The 23,645-nt window shown below is 49.4% G+C and overlaps 1 protein-coding gene across 3 annotated transcripts in view; it reads right to left on the bottom strand.

The window, feature by feature from the left end:
* LOC147041430 (A-type potassium channel modulatory protein DPP6-like) overlaps window positions 1-20,840 on the bottom strand; it is a 36,449-nt gene extending 15,609 nt beyond the window's left edge. The window contains exon 1 of one of the 3 annotated variants that reach the window (XM_085938752.1): window positions 20,661-20,840. In XM_085938752.1, coding sequence (XP_085794878.1) covers window positions 20,661-20,711 — 51 coding nt within the window. In that variant the 5' untranslated portion in view covers window positions 20,712-20,840. Of the gene's footprint in view, window positions 1-3,066; window positions 3,171-7,019; window positions 7,122-20,660 lie in introns of those variants that run through there. The other 2 variants (XM_085938749.1, XM_085938751.1) reach the window with 2 other exon arrangements.
* Between the last annotated feature and the right edge of the window lie 2,805 nt (window positions 20,841-23,645).

The raw sequence follows: 23,645 nt of genomic DNA, 5'->3' as shown, positions 1-23,645 counted from the left end.
GGATGACAAAACTCAGATGCTTATGAGAACTCGTTTCCTCTTTGTTGATGTAAAGGACCAGCCCAAAAAAAAAAAAGCCTACAAAGAAACAAAAAGTGTCTGAGCAAAAACAAAGCTCCAGAATTGAATTGTAATGCTGGAATCAACCGGAAAGAAGGCAGAACTCGGTGGCCATTTTGCAGTGTTTTGATTTATCCGTCAAGAGCGACGACATGATGTTCCGCCAACGACAATTCCAAGCAATGTGCGTTTATCGTACTCTCAAAAAGGTCACAATGAAGCGTAAATGCGCTAACCTTTATGGATGAACTCATTTTGACCTTTTGAGTGACTCCAATGACTTGAAATGCAGACTGAAAGTTTGAAATGTTTTTTTCCTTCTCCTGCCGCTTCAACGTGGCCACCACCACCGCCGGGAGGCCAGGAAGCCTCCAAAGCCGTAGACTTAGCTGTCAGATGAAAAGTTCAAAGACGTTACGCTCGGCACGAAAGGCGAAAGCGGCGGATCGCTACTCGGTGGTGAAAAGCTGCCTAACGAGCTTTTTGTCAAGTCGATGGTGTCTGGCCACGAGCGGCAGGTCAGCCTGTCCACGTTGCTTTGACAGCGGAAAAATCTTTCACCGAGGCGGCAGAAATAAGCACAGTTGTCTTGGTGAGGTCAGGCAATCGCTCTTTTTTTCAGATGTGGTGAAGCAGCATTGGGCTCGGGTCCTAAGCACTCTACGCTCTTCTTAGCTCGTCAAAGCGGTCGTCCAAATTAGTGCCGCCTAAATTTACACTCTCAAAGTAACAAAGTTAATTCGCCATCAGGATTCAGAGACGCAAAAGCTCTACATCGAGGGGATCGGGCTGTTTTATCGATTTTGACGACAATGGGGGGAAAAAAAGTCAGCCTGGAACAAACGTGAGCGGGTCGAACATTTTCCACGGTGGCAAACATTTACTCGACATCAACTTGAAGCGATCACGTGACGCCGGCCGGGCCAGCAGCGTCATGCATTTTTCACGACAGCCAAGAAAGGAGGAGTGAAATCAAATCTGCGACTTAAGAGAACACAAAGGCGATCCGCTTGCCGACGTCTGGCAGCCGACGAGCCGAGCGCGGGCGTCGGGCCCGGTCCCGAGCCCAGGCAGGGCCGGTGTAATTGTCAGCTCTATTGATTTGTGGGCCCGTCGTCACAGCCGAGGTGACCTTTTGTTGGAGAATAATTGCTCTATTAGCGACTTTATTCAGGCACCTGCTGGCTGCTGCGCGCCATTATCGTGCAATCCGAGTTCTCGGGCCAGTAAAAGAGTGGGCCGCTTGTGAGATGGACCTCGACAGCCGCGCTGATTGCAACCTTCGCTCGACGAGCAGCAAACAAAATCACTTTTGCTATATTGAGCAGCTGCTGGCGCCCAAACACAAATAAGTCCAAAAAAGGGAGGGCCCGGTTGTTTTCCTAAGCCGCTCGCTGCGGCTTTCGAGCAAACCAAGGTTGGCTTGAAGATTGACGGGCTGTAGAGCTGCTTGCCATTTTTCATCAAAACTTTTTCAGCTAACTATCACCAAGCACAATAGAAATAAAAAGAATGACTACCAATAAAAAAAAAAAAGGACACAGGACTCAACATCATTTCATGCAATGACTCATCTGAACATTCAAGTCCTCTTTTGTCCCGTGGGTTATTTGCGCTAATCATCAGGAAGTCAGTTTTGCCTTGCGTCTGCATAGCACGGCCATGAGAATCAATCCCCCAGCGACCGCATCGACTTTAGCGCACTCGGCTCACGATTCCTCCCCCTGACTGCTGTTTGCCCCGGCCATTGATCGCTCCCGTTCGCTCGTGTCCAACTAAGCATCTAGCTCATCCCAACTCAGCAGCTCTTCTTCACATTTGATTTGTGGGAGCCAATCGGCTCTGAAAACTGAATCGTTCTAGTCGCTGAATATTCATCATGGCATCTGAGAAACATTTAAGCGCTGCTGACAATGGCGAGCAATCGTGGACCAGCTGGCCTAAGCACGGGCGAGCGACGAGCTTGCCGTCTCCTCGTCAAGGACCGAGTGCAAACGGGAGGCCGATTATCAGTCTGCCGAGCAAAGCGCATCATCTCGGCGGCACATCTTATCGGCCTCATTAGCCCCAGCAAATCATCTCAAGTGTCTCAAGTGTGATGGCGGAGGGTGACCCGGCAACCAAGGAAATAAAAATGAAAGGCACGGCTGAGATCAGAGCTGACAAGGTTGTCTGTCACCTGAGTTCGGCCTCATGTAATTGACTAGATCCGCAAGATTCCAAAAGAACCCAGACGTCGTACCCATCGCCGTTTACACAGTTACGGGTGAAGGGCAGGAACATTTGCACATTTCCAGAGTAAGATACTGAATTTTGCAAATATTCATTGAACTCTTTCACTCGGGCTGTGTTCAGAATGAAGCGGTCAGATTTGAATTTGTGTTAAAGGTGACACACCTGACTGAGCCTCTGATTGAGCTGGGCTGTTTTTCCAGCCGCAATCTGCAGAGAGACTCCAGCGACTTGAATGCTCTTTCTTTCTTTCTTTCTCAACGGTCCAGTTGTACCGTGTGGATGGAGCACATACTGACTGCATACGCGTCTCTCAAATGTAAGCAGTGCCGCTGCTGGTTGCTCCCGTTTTGACTTGATACATGTCCAGGATTTCTTTTTTTTTTTTGCTGCCTTCCTGTCCTGTCCACATCAGCACGTTTCCTCAATCAAATGACACATTTGCGCGAAGAAGCACATTCTTGCATTCAATTCCATTCAGCCGCGCGCGGTAAAGAACACAATTTTCCCGATTGCCCTGCACGGGCAAAGCTTTTTTTCAGCCTCTCGTCTCGTGTATCGCTTCAGCTATGGATTGGAAGAACATGGACATGTAAGCCTTTGACCAGAGAGTCGCACAATGTGGAGTTGATGAGCGTGCGAATGCAATTCCCCGGCCGGCAACACACGCAAAACACAACGCGGGGTGCAAGAGAACGCGACTCTGCAGCGAGGTGACGCGCACTTTGTGCCTCAAACGGACTGCCATGGATGTCGCATGCCGTGCGCCGCTACCTGCTCCTGCTGCTGAGCCGATTTGAGCGCGTTGCCGTCCTTGGCTGTCGTCATTGTGGGGAAACAGCGGGGGCAGCGAAACAAAAAATGAGGATATGCGCCCGTGTGGCGGCAACCGGTGGGTGCCGGCCAGCTCAGACACAGGAGGAAGAAGAAGAAGGAGCTTGTCCAATGAGGAAGGTGACGAAAGGACGCGCTGCTCGAGACTAAGAGGAGGAGGAGGGGGGAGAGAGAGAGAGAGAGAGGGAGGGAGGGAGAGGAGGGACCGAGCAAGCGAGGGCTGCCGCGCCGACGACGCGCATGCAAATGAAGCGCCGGGACCTCCATGTTGAATTCATGAGGAATGCAAGCTCATTGACTATTAATTGGCCACCACTGGAAGAAGCTCATTTGCATGGCTAATAGCTTAACGGGAGAATAAATGCACCTCTGGGCAAGTCAGCGGGCTAAGAGAAGCCTCGCTTGCACGCTAATTGCTCTTAAAAGAAAAAAAAAAAACTTTTATGAAAGGGTTTCATATGAGCTGTCTGCACCGCGAACAAATGTAGAAGGTGTTCTCTCCTGGATTACAAACGTTCAGCTTTTGCCTTTATTATTGCGATTGACACCGTGCGGGCTGGGGGTAAAGTCCCGTCCTTGCTCGAAAGTGGCCTTAAATATTCAGCCAGCTTAACAACTGAGGCCAGCCAGGTCACGGTCATTCCGATTTTGTCATTGGCATGGCCGCCAGAGAAGCAACTATTGCCAGAGACAGAGACCCTCTCTTATTCTCTATCTTTAAATTTTCTCTTTCTTGTCTTTCTTCCCACCCCACTGTTTGCCTTGCCTGCTTTCTCATCCCTCCTTCTCTTGCTCTCTTGTTCTCACTACCTCCAAAGCCACGCCACACTCTGGGCGTCCTCCATCATGTTTGTCAAACGAGAGCGAAAAGGAGCGCAGCAGCCACCCGCGGCGTACGAAGACAAGGAGGCGGCGGCGGCGGGGTGGGGGGGGGGGGGACCCTTCCAGAAAGCATTTAATCAAAACAAGTTGCCACTTTTGTTTTTGGGAAGCCCGCCAGCAGGCCGCAGGGCATCTGGGGATTTGACGGATGATGGATGGTGTCGGATTTTGGCGGCCTAGGCGACGTCTTCCGGCCTTGTGACAGATCATTCTAAATTTCACGCCCTCCCTCCCTGGCATTTTGCAAAATATCATTTCATGGCACGATGCTACCATATCAACTGCATCTAATATAAAAGTGACAGTCGTGTAACCCTGACGTGAAAATGTCCAATTGACGCCCAATGGGTTATTTTGCCTTCCCCATCTCACGTGCGTTCTTTGAGCGTGTACCTAATAAAGTGGCCAGTGTGTGAACAATAAATGGATGCGGTGTAGGTTCAAGAGATGCTTCCATCTGGACCGAGGGGGCCGATAATGGAGCTTAGATTTTGTGCCTCTAGTTGCCTCCCGGTGCAGATCAATGTTAACTAGCCTCTCAAAAGGGAGGCAGCCGTGGCGGCGGCATCACAACGATAACAGCAGAACAGCTTCACACATCCGGTGAGTTTTTGTTTCGCTTTGTGTGGAGATCACAAAAGCTGCTTCGCTCCACTTTCTTTTGCAATCTGGGCCCCCCTCCTTCCCTCCCCTTCCTCCCTTTTGACCAGGACCAAAATCGGCGAACCCCCCTCGGGAACACTGCCGTGACTCAGCAAGCACGCTCCAAAGATTGAGATGACCAAATCAGCGGCGAGTGGATTTGGATTGAAGCGCCTTTGGATAGACAGACAGCTCTGGCATTTTGCCATTTTCACGGTAAAATAATCTTGGCAATTTGAAAAATATTCGAAATTGGGAGGATGAACGATATCACGCTCAAATGGAAGCCACTTTGCAATTATTTCACATGCTTGTGATGCAAGCATGTGAAATAAGCCACAATCGATGGAATTTTTTTTAAAAAACATTCATAAGGTTCTCTCTCCAGAAAATGTTGTCTGGGACACGGGCCAAGGAAGTGAGCTTTTCATTTTGGTGTGCTACCAAAAAAAAGTGCTGATGTTGAATCGGAATTTACATTTTTGTGAACATGGCAAGATGGGATCATTCTCAAGCAATTTTCCCCTTAACGTCTGCGTAAATAATGCATGAATGGTAATGGCTGCACGCACAAGGAGTATTTATGGATGCCCATCCAAAAGGCAGTGCTCTGCGAGCGAGAAGATCAGGGCTCATTTGGAAACGCAATGGAGGCACTTTGACAGACACTCGTGGGCCTTCCTACTCAAGCGAGTCAACGTGCCCATCTTCTGCTTGCCAAATAGATAATGGCCGGACGAGATGATGGTGACGATATTCAATTGCTTCACGCGGCTTGCGAAGAAAAGTCAGACGTCGTTCTGAGGAGAGGGAAAGAGAAGCCGCCACTGTTGCGTGAAAAACGCTAGGCTCAGCCTTTTGCCGCTCCCGCCCAAATGAGAAATGTTCCACTTGGGGCTGGGAGACAATAGCAACAAGAGCGTGACTGATACACAAGTGCTGCCGTGACCTTAAAAGCAGACAACGACGAAGGCCGGCCGGCGCTTCAGGTGCGGACAGCGACTTGCGCTCTGTGACAAACGGCATCCAGCCGGGGAACGGATTTGTCATGCTGGGCCAACAAGTCCCCTCATCACAGCCAGACTTTTTTTTTTTAATTCTTCCCCTGCGAGGAGGAAAATTTAGCGTGGACACGGATCTTCGCTAGCCGAGCCTCTAAGAAAAGCAGACAAGTGCCAGTTTAAAGCCACGTCGAATTAATGGCAGCGTCAAGACATGTCATCTGGCTGCCGCTCAAACGAGTGTTTCATAACAAGAGCGAGGACAGCGTCCATCAAATAGCGCCCCCTAGGGGTGAAATGGAGCGAGTTAAAAATACCTGTGCATTCCAAAGCGGGCGGGCCAAAAGACAAATGCGCCGTTAAGTCCGTGCCAAAGCGGGCGCGCTCATTAACGCCGCAGTTAAAACATCAATATTTGATGGCACCGTAAAAGCGGGAGAGCTTTGGCTTGGGGCCGCGCCACCGACAATTACAAACGTCTCAGAAGCGCAACGTTGCTAAACCTTGCCCGGCGCCAATGAAGGCATCTTGCGTGGCTGCTCCAGTGCAACAAATAGAGAGCAAAGCGCAAAGTGTTGAACGTGGGACCGGTGATTGTCCCGCAGGTGGCTGATATTGACTTGCCTTGCCTCTGCTCCTCGGACTTTGATTCCAAGCCTACTTTAGCTGGCGGAACCTTTTAAAAGTTCAGGAAGGCTTGCGAGAGGCATCTCAGGGGTAGACAGATCTGTCGCAATACTTTTTTTCTTGTGCCAGTTCTGCCGCACCACATTTGTCTGACAAAAAAGAAAACGGACGTGTCGCACAGCTGCTCCGGAAAGCCAAAGATGCATTTGTTTGACTCTGACTCTGCTGAATGACTCATTTAGATGCGTCCCAGGCCCCCCATTAACGTAGCTTGTTAGTTGGAGTTGAACAAGACAAAGAGCACAATTGGCTTTGATGCTGTGTCACTCACTTTCCTCTCTCATTAGTTTGACTTCTCAAGGGACGGCGGCCACCATGGAAGGCAAAGCCGCCTTCAACTTCAACCGGCATGTCTTCAACTTCAACTGGTACGTCTTTGCTTCTCATCGTCTCACGCATGCTGGCCTTTGTGCTCGTCTTCAAACGTGTTATCCACGCGCGACGCCCTTTCAAAAGGCAGTTAGCGGGTCCGACTGTCAGCGGCGGCAAGCTACGAGCGCGATTGTTGCGACACGTGACGTTGGGCGTTTACGCACGCCGTTTGCAAACATGAAAAAAAAACATTTACAAGGCTGGAGTCAACTCGCTAAGTTCTGGAGCGGGCTCATTATTGATTGTGTGGGTGTACCTAATGGAGTGGCCCATTGGCGTCCTCCACATGTGGCCGGATCTGAAACTCACCCTCCAGTATTTCTTGGCCGTCTCCACCCTGGAAGGCTTCCTGCCGAGGCCCAGCGGCGTCGCCAGCGAATGCTCGAACATCATGGTGGCAACCTTGTGGTCCTTTCCACGGCGCGGAGGTTCTGCCCCGGCGTCTCACGGGCGCTTTCCTTCTTCAGCCGGCCCCGCCCCGCCCCGGGCTGGGCTGGGCTGGGCCATTAGCGCAGGCAGACAAAAACAACATCCGTCCGTCCATCCGTCCCTCCATCTCCAAACTCCGCCCCGCCCCTTCATAAAGGATAATGGAGCTCTGCCGAGACGGCCTTTTCTACTCTAGGCTGCTCCAGGAGTGCCTCGTAATAAACCGCAACGTGAGTTATTGACGACTGGCAAGTGCGGTGGTAATTCAACACCTGCAAACGAGCCAGCCGGCGCAGAGGGAACAATCGGCGCTAAAGTCTTTACGATGACGAGCCTGACCCAAAAAGTCTGTCTCCCTTTGGAAATGCACCAGGCCAGGCGCCGCCATGTTGGTATGTCAACTTTTTGGACCTGTCAAAGAAACCCGCCGTGTGGCAGAACGGTAACCGTGACAACGACCTTGGGGCCCGTGCAAAGTGATTAAAAGCATCTCGCTGATTTCCGACATAGCGTGAGCCGCTTCAATCCAAGCGGGAACTCGCGCGCAAACGACGTGGGTGTGCAGAGCGTCATCGTTGCCGCTGCGCATCGCCCACTCGTCTTCACAACAACACGAGCTTGACTTTTTTGAATGCCACACTGACAAAAAAGGCAGCAATGAATTAATTCTATGCCCATTTCATTTCAATCTGGAAAATTCCATGAGGGACTCTTCCGACACAGGCGCTCCACCTTATTACAATAAAACACACTTTAATCAGAGAAAGGAAAAAAAAAATAGATAGAATCTTAATCACATGGAAATGACATTTGTTCATTCTTCATCCTACTGGTGACAGCGGCGGCTTACGCAAGTTGAAGATGGAGACATAAATACGTCAACCTAGAGCGGGCCACCACAGGTTATTAACCATGCTCGGCGTGCCACCGAACGACTAGCGGAATTGATCTGAGGACCAAAAATTCCCAAAGTCGTTCAATTGCGAGTCTGCGGAAAAATCCCCTCCCTCCAGCCTCAGAAGCCAAAATGACATGAATCATTGATAAGCCCCATCCCTCGGCCAAAGTGGCTTCACGGCCACACAAGATGCAACAGGTAAAGAAAAATGGACTTCAAGTCACACACCGTGGCTTCATTCTAAAAGTGGTGGGACCCAAGAGACAAAAAAGAAAGCAAGCTGCAGTCTTACCATGACATCATCATTTGTGTCACCGTTCTTGTTTTGTTTTGTTTTCAAAAGCTTATTTTCTCCACTTTTTGGTCCCAAACGTTGGCGGAATACAAAAGCTCTCAACAGGGGCCTGGCAATATTAGCTGTGGAAGGAGAAAACCACTCCGACGATTCGCTCTCCGACTCCCACGGCAACCACTACTGGAATGGTAGGGGGGGGGGGGGAAGAAAAAAAAAAAAAAAGCATCATTTGCGGCGCTGCAGTCGCTTCACATCTGAGGGTCGTTCCTCACACTGGCAGCCGGGGCAAGGCGCATTCGTCCCTGCCGCACCGCTGCCCAAAATAGAAAAAATAAAAAAGATCTAAAAAAAAAATGGATAGCAGGCCCAACACCGGATCGGCCCGAAAGCTTCAAGTTTTCGGACATTTTCCAAATGAGCCACAAAGTTGATTTTGGAACAACAGAGCATCTGCTCATAAATAATAAGTGAAGCATCAAAACCTAAAATGCGTGCACGCTCTCGTGCGGAGTGGGCTTCGTTTTGCCGGCCGCAAAAGCCTGGAAAGCGCCGGCAATACATTTTGCGCTCGTTATCTTGCGCCATCTGTCGCTGCTAGCAGACGGAGCGGGAGGAAAAAGTCGGCAGAACTTTGAAGCCGCATTCAGAAATTGGCCTATGATGGCAAATTGGGCAGATGAAGGCCATGCCAAAATGATATTGACACCTTACAAGTGGCAAAGTCATGCATGCACGCTGTACCAGGTGATGACGTCATCTTTGCAGATGAGTGGAACAAATCCAGCACCCAAAAAAGAGCAAGCAAAACCACTCCAGTTCATCCAAGGGAGCACTAATGGACGAGGCAGAGGGAACATCAAGTCAAGGTCCTTAGCAACCTACTCTTAGAAGGTCACGACACACAAATGCTGGACATTCGTTGCTATGGTGACCTCCATTAGGCAAACTCGCACAACGTGGGACTTGTGATTGTGCTTTTCAACAAGGAGCCTTTTGACCGCGCCCGCTGGCGCTTTTACGCCAATAGTTTGCCAGTGTTCAATTTCATGCGCCACTTTTAGCATCCCCGCGCGCGCACACACACACACACACACACACATAGACACACACACACGCACGCGAGTCGTAAGGTTTTATGACACGAAACCTGCCGAGTCAGGCAAATGATGGCACCATAATGTGTTGTGAGCGTCAATGTTGGCACAAGCGTGTGAAGTGCACAACACCAACACTGTCAGCGGCTGTGCTCACAATTTGTTGCTCCTTCCGGAGTTAGTACTTAGGGACTATAAATATATATAAATATAGTCATCCACAAAAAACGATATCATGATTAGATCATTGAAACAAGTGGAAATGCCACTCCCCCTCCCCACACCCAAAAACGGTCATGTATTTTTTTATAATTTTAAATAATTGCACTTTGTAATATGGTACCTTATAAAAACCACAGCAATGACATCATCAGAAACACTGAGCCACTTGTTTTCTTCAATTGAATGGATATTGATATTTATTCTTAAAGCGTTTGGGCAGTGTTAAGTGCTTGCTTCAAAATAAATCATTTGTTTTCAAATATTCATTCATTCTAAAATGGCTAACGATGCTAACCGATTTGGATGGCACCTGCACTGTGCTAGCAGTGAGCGTAGTGGGCTTCTTCTCAAAGAGCTCGAAGGTTCAATTGAGGAACCTCTCTGCATTTTATTTTTGCATTTGTTAAAGTTAAAGTCCCAATGATTGTCACACACACATCTGGGTGTGATGAAATTTGCCCTCTGCATTTAACCCATCCCCGGGTGATTTTGATCCATCTCCTGGGGGACCTTCCAGTCTCAGGGCGGACACTCTAGGCCACTGAGCTGCAACAAACCTTTCCTTCCCGTGCTTGAGGAAAAGAAAGCAAAAAAAAGAACCCAAGTGACTTTTTAGAAAACAGGCATTCTTTATTGCTGTCCATCTTGGAGGGAGAATTTTCCATTTGTGCCTTCTCATGGATGGCAATCAGAGAAATACAATTTCCCCTGCGTGTGTGCGTGTTGTGATAATAAAGTGCGACCGTGTGTGTGTGTCTGTGTGTGTTTATCTGCTCCTCGTCGTCTTAATGCAACGTGCAGCCGCAAAGCCATTAGAGTGCAGACTTAAGTGTGACGAGTTGGTTGGCAAAAGTACGTGATGTGAGCTTCACACACACACACACACACACACACACACACACACACACACACACACACACACACACACACACACACACACACACACACACACACACACACACACACACACACACACACACACAGGTCTGCCTCTGATATCTCCAGAGCCTCATTACCAGTGTGCTGATTGGTCCAGCCCGACACAACAAGATGACTGCAAGAGAAAAAAAAAAAAAAAAAGAAAGAAAATAGATGTGTACTCACTGCGGAGAGTGGAAACAAGAAAATCACACCACCGGGACGACACCTTTGATTGCAAAAAATAAAGATCTATTTGGACTTTTGTTTTTCTTTGAACTGTTTTTAGTTGAGCAGCCTAAACGCTACCCGAGGAGCCGTCTAATTAACCAGTGTGAAACGAGAGGTGCTGCGCTGACGCAAAAGAGGAAACTGCACAAACAAACAAAAAGGGGAGGGAGAGGTGATGATTACTCCAAAACCCAGCTCACTTAACACCCAAAATAACAGAAGGATTCAGTCATGATGTCTTTTTTTTTTTTTTATCCAAATGCACACAAGCGGTCATTCTGGTATCTGTGCGCCTTGACCACACGGGGGCACTGTAACACAGACGGCACCGCACCGGTGAGTCAGCTCCTCTCAGCTTCTCAGTACAGCAGTAATGTCGAAAGAACGCCCTACGAGTCTTGTTATATTAATCACTTGTGCCGCATAAACTCTACGTCACGCTACCACTGGCTGCAGGGAGCATATTTGGAGCAGAACTCCAGAACACCGAAACACGTACGCTGATCTCCAAAATGACATCAATCCAAAAGATTTTGGCTGTGCTGCTTGAAAGCAGAGGCTCGAGTCAAAGGGGGTTTTGAAGCTTGCTCGACAGGGGGCGGCCCAGCGGGAGAGCCCTTGATCCCGGTGGGACGGAGCCCTTGTCGGCTGGGCGCCCTCGTCGGTTCGGCGGGATGAAAATGTCACCGGAGGCAAGGGGGAAGGCCTCATTACGACACAAAGGGGAGGCTCGACAAGGAGAGGCTTTCAAAATGATTCTCACGTGGACTGTCGCAGCTTGGATAAGAACTCATCCATCCGCCTCCCTCCAAGATTGACAAGGAGGGAACATAACGGAGCGCTTGAATCGATTTCAGCTCAGTCGGGAGTTAACGCGCTAACAAAGACCTCGAGCGGCACTAAATGAATCAACCTCATTCATGTTCAGCTCAAACGCACTGATGATCTGCACACCGCCACAACCGACACCAGCTCGGAGGACGGGGACTTGAGATGGACGAAATGCACAGCAGACACTTTTGAGTCGAAACTATAGAAGAGAAAAAATACTAACATACATTTATGTATCAGGTTTTCAAGTCGCTCATTTCGGTGCGGCATACAGCTCTCTAGCCAATTATGTTTCAGCGCCAGGGGTCGCACCGCACCAACGCTAGTTTCAGAACCACGGATAGCACTGCGATCAACTGCGGATTTCAGCACTGCGGTTAGCACCATACCAAACTCTAGTTTCTGCACTGCTGATAGCACTACAGCCATGTGCAGTTTCAGCACCACTGACAGCACCGCAGCCAACTACGGCTTTCAAAACACGGACTTCTATTTAAGCACCGCGGATCGCACCATATCAAACTCCAGTTTCAAAACCACTGATAGCACCAGGGCCAACTTGTATTTCAGCACCGTGGATAGCACCTCGACCAACTCCAGTTTCAGCACCGCTGACAACCCCCCCTCCCGAAAAACTGGTGTTTCAGCACCGCGGTCAGAGCAACAGCCTATATGTGCTTCAGCACAGCGGAGAGCTCTCTCGCTGTGACTTTCAGCACCACGGACAACGCTATACCCGATATATTTCTCGAACCAACTTCAGCTTCAGCACCGCGGACAGCTTAACAGGCACAGGATGATAAAACAACAGAGGGATCAGCGTCGCCCACGTGCACGTTTGAGGAGTGGTGACGTCACGATGTGTGTGTGTGCGTGCGTGCGTGCGTGCGTGCGTGCGTGCGTGCGTGCGTGCGTGCGTGCGTGCGTGCGTGCGTGCGTGCGTGCGTGTGTGTGTGTGTGTGAAGCTCACGTCACGTACTTTTGCCAACCAACTCGTCACATTTAAGTCTGCACTCTAATGGCTTTGCGGCTGCACGTTGCATTAAAACACACACACACACACACACACACACACACGGTCGCACTTTATTATCACAACACGCACACACGCAGGGGAAATTGTATTTCTCTGATTGCCATCCATGAGAAGGCACAAATGGAAAATTCTCCCTCCGAGATGGACAACAATATAAAATGGCTGTTTTCTAGAAAGTCACTAGGGTTCCTTTTTTGCTTTCTTTTCCTCAAGCACGGGAAGGAAAGGTTTGTTGCAGCTCAGTGGCCTAGAGTGTCCGCCCTGAGACTGGAAGGTTGTGGGTTCAAAACTATAAAAATGGGACCAATTGCCTCCCTGCTAGGCACTCAGCATTAAGGGTTGAAATTGGAGCGTGATTGTGAGCCATTTGAGTGTGTCAATCCAAAAGAACGTGCAGCCTCTTTTTTCTGCGTTTGAGTGGGGTCTGACTGAATGTGACGTGACGACTTTACTCGGCATTGCGAACTGTGCAAGTTCCATGCAGAGAGCCACACCGCCACCGTGTGGATTAACTGGTGCAAGGAAGCTGTTTTATAGGTGTGTGTTTTTATTTTTTAACGGTCCCTTAATACTTCACTCCTGACTAACTAACATCTGAGCATCTTTTTTCATCCTAATTGTTTATCAAAAGAATGGCAGCAATCGAATAGGTGGTGACGTCAAAATTTCTATGAATATAAGTAAACAGAATGTGACATTTGCTACAATAGGTGCAAAAATCTGTTTGTACTTCAAGCTCTGTCTGCTTATGTGCAAAGCATGCTGGGAAAGAAGAGGCTGGCGCAAAGGTGGTCTGTTATAAAAGAGCACAAACGCAGACAGCTTCCTAAATGCATTATACCCACGCTGACTCAATTACTCGGCTGCTGCTGCAACACAACAGACCGCTGCAAAAAATATCTTACCGTTCAATTCCCTCCCCCCCTCGCTGTTGATATAAAAAAGAAAGTACACAACAGTGTATCCATGCATCACTGACCAATCAGAAAGAGGAATAGTGAGGCAGCAGCATTGAACTTGGTCTAAATAAGTGAACAATATCAAAGTATTTTTCATTAGCTTTTGGGTTAGGTGCCATTGATTGATTGATCGATTGATCGAATTGTTCACTTATTTATGATTCCTAGAATGATTGGTGTTGAATTCTGCTGAATTAAGACAGTAGTCCACTAGGAATGGTGCAGTTCATGTTGCTGAGCATAACCACGCGCTTAATTTGCATCACGCTTGAGGTGCAGGAGAGTCAAAATATTAGGAATGGCCCTCACCGGGACCCAGCGCATGATTGTCAGCAAAGGAGCAACCGGGACGCATCTTGATGGGCTGGCTGACTTGTGTTCCTTGTCTAGGATGCACTCTTCAGCACCCCTTCAAAGTCCAACAGGCAGACATGGGCGAGGACGGGTCACATCATCATCTGCTTGATGACATCCTGTAGCTGTACCTAATGAAGTGTCCAGTTGGTTTCAACGTCCAGCGTGTTTACACCCCCCCCCCCCCTCCCCAGCCTCATCCGAATATGAATTTATGACTGGTTGTGGAGGCAAAAGCGTGGTCATCAAGAACATTCACATTTGCGAGGGCATCTACCCCATCAGTGATTTATGACGGCTGTGTTCTCATTTCATGCTAGCACGCCTCACACAGAGCCTCCCAGGAATGACACACACAAACAAACACACACATACACACCATCTTGAGTGCACACGCCTTCAGCGGGCACGCGGAGGAGCAAACCAAGCGACAAACGTGTAAACATCAACATAGAGACTCACATAGAATTATTTGAATATCCAAATAGCGGCCAACCTAAATGTGCTCTCTAATTTATGATTTTTGTCATCAAATGTGTTTATTTGCACAAAGATTAAGCTTGAAATGATTTCATTTTTAAAATGCTCGTGTGTTCTCTCCATTTGATGAAAGTAAAATGATGGTGGAGCCGCGGTAGTGCTTTGTGATATTGGTGCAATATTGAGCCAAGAAAAGCGCTCAGGGGCGCCATCAAAGTTGACACAAGAAGTACACCAACCAGCGAGAAATGTGAGTGAGCTTTGACGGCAGAGCAAAGAATAGAAAAAGAAGCTCGGCTGTGTGAAGCAGAGAAGCCATCCATTTTGAGCGTCGTGCCACATTTCTCTGATGGAGGCCATTTTTCACTGCGAGTACTATCATAAACCTGCACGCACCTTCAATCCTGTGCCGCTCGCTTGAGGGGGGGGGGGGGGGGGGGCGAGGAAGGTGGCGGTGTAATCAATGGGGCCGTATAAAGCGCATATTTGGAAGAGCAAGAACAAGCCAATTTGCAACAGAGACGTCGAGCTAGCGCATTTGAAAGTGGGATTTAAAAGGCAAGCCGTGCCTGCCTCCTGGCTGCTTTTCCCACTCTGGGCCCGACCGAAAGGCGCTGACGCCGCCATGCCCGCCCGCCCGCCCGCTCTCCGACTCCAAATCAAGTCATAGCGCCGGCACGCTATCATTCTATGGAGACCCGGTCCTCATCTCTTTGCAACAGCCAATAATAACTTTGAAGAACGTAGCTCAGCTCGTCGTTGCTGTACTGATTTCATTGTCATTCCATATGGAGGATAAAGACTACACAAGTGTGAGGCTCCTTCCGATGTCTAAATGTTGCTGTTCATTCATCCATCCATCCATTTTCCGAAGCGCATCTTTTTGCCAAGTACTTTATGACTGCATCTTCTCAACGCCGTGATTCATTTGTACTTTAGTTGCCACTTGATTGTCTCCACGGGAATTTATTGCAGTGCTTCGATACTGCGCGGCGCATATTAAATTTTACGAACGCAATGAAGGCATTATTTACGGCTTCATTTCGTGTTGTAAATGTATCAAAGTTGAAGAAGAAAATGCCACTTTTGCGACCCATACGACTGCTCAACACAAAAAGATTGCACGAGCGGCACTTGGTTCCGCCTCAAAAGCGGCAAAATGTGGAAATTGCACGTCACATCTCAAGTGGCAAATAGCGTACCGTAACACAACATTGGAGAGCAAAAGCGCCAAGTCAGTAACGCGGGTCAACACAAAGGGCGCAGGAACAGCCACGTTCGCATTAGATTATCGTGTATTGTCTTTCGAGCATCGTACATCGAGAAAGTTTTACTTGACAAGGCCTGACGGGGGACTCTTTCAATCAATTGGCCTTAATTGCCTCGATGAAGACGAACGAGCTGCGGTCGCATGTATGCGATCGGTATGCGCCGCTGACAGTGACACTTGATACATACGTGTGAAGGATGTTGAAGTCCCAAAAAAAGCACTTTGAAACTGGGAAAAAGAAATACTGTAAATCACTTCAGGCCGAAGACTGCCCAAACTCAGTAGAAACCAACGCCGCGGCGAGATTTACGCCCCACCCCGCAATTTGCCCTCGTAAATTGCGCCAACCATCTCCCGAGGATCGCAGGGAAGCTGTGGGCAGTGTGAATTGATGTTGCGTTAAAAAAAAATGCAGTCGCACATTTAAGTCAACACTAAACAGGCTCCATAAACACTCAAGTATGTGGACAAAAGCATTGGGACGCGTTTTGCACCCAGGAATTGAGATGCAGTTACTCAAAGCGACCCATGGAATCACGGCAAGTCTTTTGCTGAGGCAATTTAACCAAACTCTGCCAAGAGAAGGCATGGCCATCTCCGCCTTTTATTTGGCCAAAGCCTCACTGCGGACGTAGCGGTGTCCCCTCGGGTTACCAATAACGGAGGAGACAAAATGAAGAAGGAAAAAAAAATAGCCCCGGAGGTCCGGGGAGGTAATTCCAACTTATTGGCCGGTTTGACGAGGCGCCGCCGACGCTCGCGCTCATCAAGCCTCTCCACGACCTCTGGGGGGGGAATCATGGCGGCTTTGCGGCGGGCGGGCAACACAAATCTCCGCCATTGTTTCTCGTTTTAGCAATTTGCAGTATATTGACTCCTGTATATTTTTGTCCAAGGTCAGATTGCTCGACGGCCCACCCATCCATCTGGACCGTGAGCGGCGGGGGTTTTGCCATGCACAGGCACAGCACGACGGGCGCTCAAATGCAAGCCACCACATCGGCATCAGACGCAACCTCGCCGCTGCCGTTCCACCCATCTGCTCCTCGTCTGCCCGTCCGACAGATAACTGGAGCTCGTCCAACTTTCAAGCAACGGCTGGGAGGAAACAAAACAAGAAACGGAGTCTTTCTGGACAGTCAAGCGGGTCCTTGTTAGCACGCATGGAGTCAGTGATGTCGCACGCACGCACACTCTCTCACACATGCACACACACACACACACACACACACACTCACACACACACACACACAGATTAGAAGCAGGAGCGACGTGCACGACGGACAAAGCATTGCCACATCCCCTCGGGCCGCTCCCCCTCCTCCACCAGGAGGCGGCCTCATCGCTCGCCAAGATGAAAAAGGAGCGTTGGAGTCTGACGGCTTTGAAGGTGAACGTGGCGTGCGTTCACAAGCAGCTCCTCGCTTTTGCCAGATGCGCGCTTGGCTCGACGTTTGACCAGGTCAGCGGCGGCGGCGGCAAATATTTCATTTGCATGGCGCCCGTCGCCTTATCAGCCTTTATTTGAGCAAGCGGTCAGGCGGCATATAAAGTCACCGAGGTGTCTCCTCGGGCTCGCTCGACGCAGCGTCGTCGGCGTTTGTCCCGTTTCCCGACGGCTAATGCGACGCACGGCGCCATAAACGAGGCAAATATTGGGCCAGGGTTGAGCTCGCCGCGTCGATACATCTCATCGACTCTCGACCTCAGCGCCTCTGCCCCGTTTTGAACAACAGAAATGAAAGCAGAGACTTGCAGCGGCCGTGCCAAAGTCACAAATATCAAACATCAACAACTCACAGCGCTCACGTCTTTCCCGTTTGTCTTTTGGGGGGGGAAACTGCAAACATCAGAGATGCCGCCTAGACGTTTTAATCTTCATCTAAAAACTTCCGGCAATATTGACGCAACTTTGGCTTCATCGAAAGCTTTGCACGAGTGACCGTCATTAGAGCGACATCATCATCGTCGTGCAATTTTGCTGTGGGACAACGGCAGCGCAGACGTTCCCGCAGCGGAGCAATGAGCCGTGGCAAACCTGATTATGGATCGCTGTAATGGATGAACAAGACGGCCAGACGAGGGGGCGACTCAGGCTGCGAACCACCAGGAAGATGAGCCACAAGTGCAGCCTGGTCCCTACGGCTGATCTTAAACTGCGCTAAATTTAAGCATACGTCCACGAGCTAACGTTAACCTCGGTCGGATTCCACTCTAATCCCAGTTCTGACACTAAGACGCCGCACGAGGGCTGAATCCTGAAAGCCGAGCCACTACATCTAAGTGATGGACTAAGCACCTAATGTTGCACAGGCGATTGAAGATGCCATCGACGGAGTTGTGGATATTTTCTCCCGGGCCAAACATTGATGGCGACATCAAAAGCAGCTGGCGATTGATTTACAGCAGACACTTTCCAAGCCGGGCTGGGCAGGGCAGATAGTCAGCGAGTGAACTTTAAACTCAGCACGGGAGCATCCACATCCAGCTGACAGCGCCTGATGTTTGATTAAGCAGCACGTTGACCTTTGCGAGGCGTCGGCGGAGGACTAGTGGGGGGGGGCGAGATGCACCCTCACCTGACAGCCTCCGACTTAAAGCCTCTCATTATGTCACAATTCCATCAATCCGGCCACATTTTCTCGCTCGTTCTGCCGCCGGGGAAAAAAATGGAAATGTCACGCGCGTGCGGATGAGAGGCACACTTTTGACAAAGATGCAACGGCTGGGGGGGTTAAGCGAGATGAAAGGAAGCGAGATGATGGCGAGTGGCGGCTGGCCTCTCTCTCAACAGCGCTCGCCAATGACAAGGCAAAGGTGAGCGAGCGCCACTCAAGCGTGCATCCCTCCGTCAAGAGGATCAAACGACTTGCAAGTGTCACCACAGATTTGGCACTCTCATTACCATCCAGGCTGAGTAGGAGGCCACGCCCTTCCATGCTGGCTGATGAATTGGATCTAAACACTCCACAATGCCCAACTGAACTTGCATGATCGTTTTAGCTTTCTTTTCTTTCCCGCCAAGTGGCACTGCTAACCGCTAGCCGCTAGCTTCGTTTGCGCACAAAGGAGCGTGCAAAACGCCAGCCGGGGCACCGTGTTCCTTGAAACAAGAACAATTATTTTCTTCAGTTGTGATGAGGCAACAGTCTAAATAAGGCCGGCCAGCCGGCCGGCCGGCCGCCCCCCGGCGTGGGAGCAGATTGGGCCGACGACGTGGCCGGGGAGCAGCTGCCCCTCCGGCGGGGGTCAGCAAACGTGCCCGTCGCACATTGGTTCCGCTTCACCGAGTATTCGCGTATTGGGATGGCAGGCTAGCTCTAAAGTAAGCAACGCTCTAATGAATCCAACAAACGAATCCCCCATTTTCTTTCATCTCTGGCCGCTTTTCCCATGGCCAAATAAGACAATCAAAGCAAGATGATCTTTGGCTGCAAAGAACTTTTGATGAACTCATCAGAGAGCCACTTATGAGTTTAGATCCAGAGAAAAATCCGTCATTGTGCAGCGTGAAAAGGGCCACGAGGACTTCAAGAGCCCTCCAATTAATTCAAATGAATCTCCAACATCAATAGGATGATTAAAAATGAATCAGCAACAAAGTGCGATTATGGAGGCGAGAAAGCTCCTGCGAGCTGATCTGCCTCCAGTATGGAGCAAACGCACGACAACAGGTGCTCGCTCGCTCGCTCGCTTGTTCATCTTCAGCCCGACGAGCTTTAATGATGTCATTAGACGGCCCAGTCGCTACAACAAAGGGGAGGGAGGGGGGGCTGGCGTCTTCTAATGGAGGCGTCCAAACACAAGATGGACACGACGGCACGAAAGCGAGGCTAATCAAATTCTCCGGCCCGCTCCCCGGAGACCATGTGACAGAGCGCATTGCGCGCATTGCATAAAAGCTAAAAAACATGTTTTGCTCAAAACAAGCTCATTGTTGTTTGATGATGCGTCTTCACAATCATCATTAATGCACTCCTGCGTCATCATTCAGTTTTTACTAGTTTAACTTTTTAAAGTTCAAAAAGGTGTCTTTTTTTAGGCGCATTGCGCGCCGCTCAACCAATCCCACATGGCAGCTTCCTCAGCAAGATGACGTTAGGCCGCTGGTGGTGACAAAGTCATGCACAAAGTGCTTAGTTTGCAACATCGGGGGCAAACACAACATGGTTTATTTCCCGTGTGGGTTATTAAAAAAAAGTGCAGCTCAAACAACCAACAAAGGCACACTTGAAAAACATAGCTTTTCTCCCCATCGTCCTCAAGTGAGCGAGCGAGCCTGTCTAGTCAGCAACAACATCCAACAACACTTTCCGGTTTGCTTTCATTTAAACGAGTCCTCTAAAGTTTTGCACGCAATCTCCAAATCTGATTAAGCGTCTCCTTGAATGTTTATGGAGCAAATAAAAAAATAAAAAAAAATCACACTTCACTAGTGCAAAATGAGGCATCACATATCAGAAATTGCCCCAGATTGGAGGTACTTGGACTATTTTAGTGCAAGCCGTTAATTACAATGGCCAATTTTCAAGCCTGGAATTCATGACAAACAAGTGAAAATCTGTGATGTGAGCTTGACAACTTGTTGATGCGAGAGGAGAAAGTCAACGGCATTAGCAAAAGAGCAAATATTTACAAATTTGAGCACTGCTTGGTCAGTCAGCAACTAAAGCTACACAATATTCCTCAAAATCCAAAATTGAAACATCTAATATGTGCCATGTGCCACGGGACATTGATGAAGTATCCACGCACGCGTCAACGCAGCAGGAGGGCATCGTAAGCAAAAAGAATAAGCTCATAAAAGAGGACAAAACTTTGTTAAAGTGCAATTCACCTGCAGCGGAAAAGGGCGTTAACCCCCAAAAACAAATCATCCGTTTCGAACCCACGCATGAAACCAAAGCGGGGCGGGGCGGAGCGGCTCACTCACCAGCACGTTGCCTTGCATCTTGGCCGTCTCGATCAGGTTCCTCTTCTTCATTCTGCAATTTGCCTGACTTAGTTTGGCGTGGAAAGCTTCACTCGTCGTGGGGCTCAAGCTCCGCTCGTCTGGTCAGTGCGTGCATGCGCGCAGGCGCGTGCGTGAGCGTGCGTGCGTCCGTGCCGATTGGCCAGGCAGCTGCGGGCTCCCCCGTGTGAATACAAAGCAACACTCGTATACCCGGGGGGAGCAACACTCGTATACGGGGGGAGAGTATTGCGCGCGCACGCTGGCTTGCAGAGTCATTTCCACCGCTCCTCACATTACTATAGCAAAGCTCTCTTTTCTATTCAGGCAAAAAGAAGCTTCACTTCAAAAGATGCCACCAGATGGGGCCAAAGCACCATTTTGATGTCTGAGCACAAAACCAGTACTTGGTTTACCATGACTTTTTCCAGGCACAAAAACCCAAGCAAGCCCGCTCCAAAGAAATGAGACCGCGTTGATTTGGTCAGGTGCGGTCCAATTGATCCAAAAAGCTTCAATTGACCGTCAGTGAAGCAGTTGGACAGGCTGAGAATGTTTCATGGTCAAGCTGCCTTCGACCAACATGAATTGGTACTTGGGGCAGAGATTTGAAGCACTTTAGCGGTTGTTAGCGGCCTTGAGAAGAATAAACACACAGACGCAGCCTCAACTCGCTCAGCGCCCGCCCTTCACTTCAGCTCAGCCCGCTCTATAAATCAATAACCCTCAAAGTCGGAATTTAGACAGTGCATTAAAAGCCATGATGGCGCACCACTAGAGAGAAATACAAAGTGAACAATTACACGTCTCACGTGAATCCCCCTCAGTGAGGAAAAAGATGAGGGAGTCGAGGGCGGGGGAGCTATTAATTGCACAGTGTCAAAACAAGCTAGCGGCGCCGCGACAGCCAGCGGACAGTTAGCCACTCAACTTGTTAAAAGTGCCGGCGGAGGCGTCGCAGGAGCAGCCCACTTTGAGGCGGAAGGATGAGAAGGAGAGAAAAAAGCCCCATGGCGGGCCAAAACCTCAGCCAGCAGAGCGGCCGAGCCGCAGGGAGACATGCAGGCAAAAATCTGCTCAAAATGTTTCCACCACAACTACCGTTTGTAGAGAACCTTCACGGAAAAGTACCAAAAGGCTGCAAGTTGCCACCAAACTCAAGTAACAATCAGCGGACACCCTCGCAACTTGGCGGACTTTTTGATCTCAAATTTATCATTGAGACACTTTGTTGTATGTTGCATCTCAAGCATCTCGTATTGGTCCTGGATGAAAGATGGCGGGCACACGTCTCCAAGATCATTTGTTCAACAGCTCGGGGCCGACTGACCTCGCCCGCCCCGAGCTGTCGCAGAGAACGGATCGTTACCGCCTCTAATGAATCCGGCCGGCAGCAGGGGGGAAAAAAAAGGCTGCCGCCTTCATCTGGCTCACGCGCAGGGGGTCCATTAGCGCTCGTGCCGTTCTGCGGATGCATTTTACTTCAAAAAACTTTGTCGAGCTTCTCTGCCTGGACTGGAATGGCCATTTTGAACAAGTCCAAAACATCTCCAAAGCACGGACGGCTGCGTTGACGTAACCATCTGTGATCAAGACTTGTGAGGTCAGAGGCCACTCGAGCGCAAGAGCAGCACATCGCAAGACAGAGAAGTTGCTGTGGTTATTTTCCAATTTGCCCTCACCCCATGGTGAGAATTGTAATCAAGATGTTGGCTGGAGCAGCAGGCGTTTTGTCAGGAACTGGAATGGGCTTCACGACCTCACGCAAAGCCTCACAAGCATCAAATGAACAGAAAAGTCCGTCGAGCTCAAATTTGGACATCGGTTTGTCAGCCAGCTCGCAAGAGCGGTGGGAGGAAGAATTCCAAACTGCAATGACGCCGTTGCTGCCATGAGATGTGTGCAATTAGGAAAAGCGAGATGAAGCTTTTAGTCATTGTCACCCCTCCGCCGTAAGAAAGCAAAACATTTTGCCGCTCCAGCTGGCAGGCTAATGATAAAAGATGAGGCCTTTAAGAAGATCCGCACTCGCGTTAACGTTCAAGTCCGAGCGTGGTGTCAAAGGATGAAAGGCGGCGCAAGTTTAACAAGCATTAAAGTTGACGGATAGCTCCATTAAATTGGCCGCGTGCCGATTCCCTTACTTTGATTCCAGTGGAAGCCACCTGTGTTTGGTCGTACCGCAAGCTGTCACGGCCGCTCGAGTTCTGCGCTTGGAATGTTTTTGTCAGTGGGAAACATCAATATTTAACCAAAACGGCGACGGCGTTTATGTTCCGTGCTGCATACGCATACACTTATGAGAGCCACCATTTGTCAAGTCAACACATATCGGCCGCCGCCAGCTGCAAGTATGAATGTGTTTGCCATAAATCTAGAAAATTGCCCGCGTCTGTTTGCTGGCAATGGGATGTCACGCAGTTACAAGTCAATACAGTGCTACCTTGACTTACAAGCTTCATTTGCTCCCTGTCCAAGCTTGAAACTCAATTTACTGGACTCCAATTATACCCGTTGTAATCAAATCAAATGCATTCCATTCCAAGCAGTGACGGCAAAATGTCATCCAGACCGCTAGGAGGCGCACAAAGGAAACAAAAGTCCTGGGCGCGGCCAGTTCCTGACTCCCTTCCAACTACCTTTTGCCTCAATAAACCCTGGTCCAAGCTGCGTTTGGTCGCCCTGTTCCGCTCATTCCTGACACATGTAGCACATATCAATATGAAATGTCATGAAAACAGGCAACAATTGGAGATCACGTCAACTTCTGCTACTGGCAAGGTGTCGACAAACGCACTCAATCCACGTTACACTCTGCACAAATATTTAATGAAACAACATCAACAAAAGCAAACCAATCACCATATGAGCGATGCTCTTTTCAAAACAATTGTGACCGCCGTCAGCGAACAATGATTTTGATACAGGTTAGCATAGCAACTGTTAGCATGTTAGTGTTGCATCAGT

Source organism: Syngnathus leptorhynchus, chromosome 19, assembly GCF_054491065.1.
Source record: "Syngnathus leptorhynchus isolate UIUO chromosome 19, UIUO_Slep, whole genome shotgun sequence".
In the NCBI taxonomy this organism is placed as follows: Eukaryota; Metazoa; Chordata; class Actinopteri; order Syngnathiformes; family Syngnathidae; genus Syngnathus; species Syngnathus leptorhynchus.
Note: the sequence above shows the minus strand (reverse complement) of the source record. Positions and strands in the feature narration are given on the sequence as shown.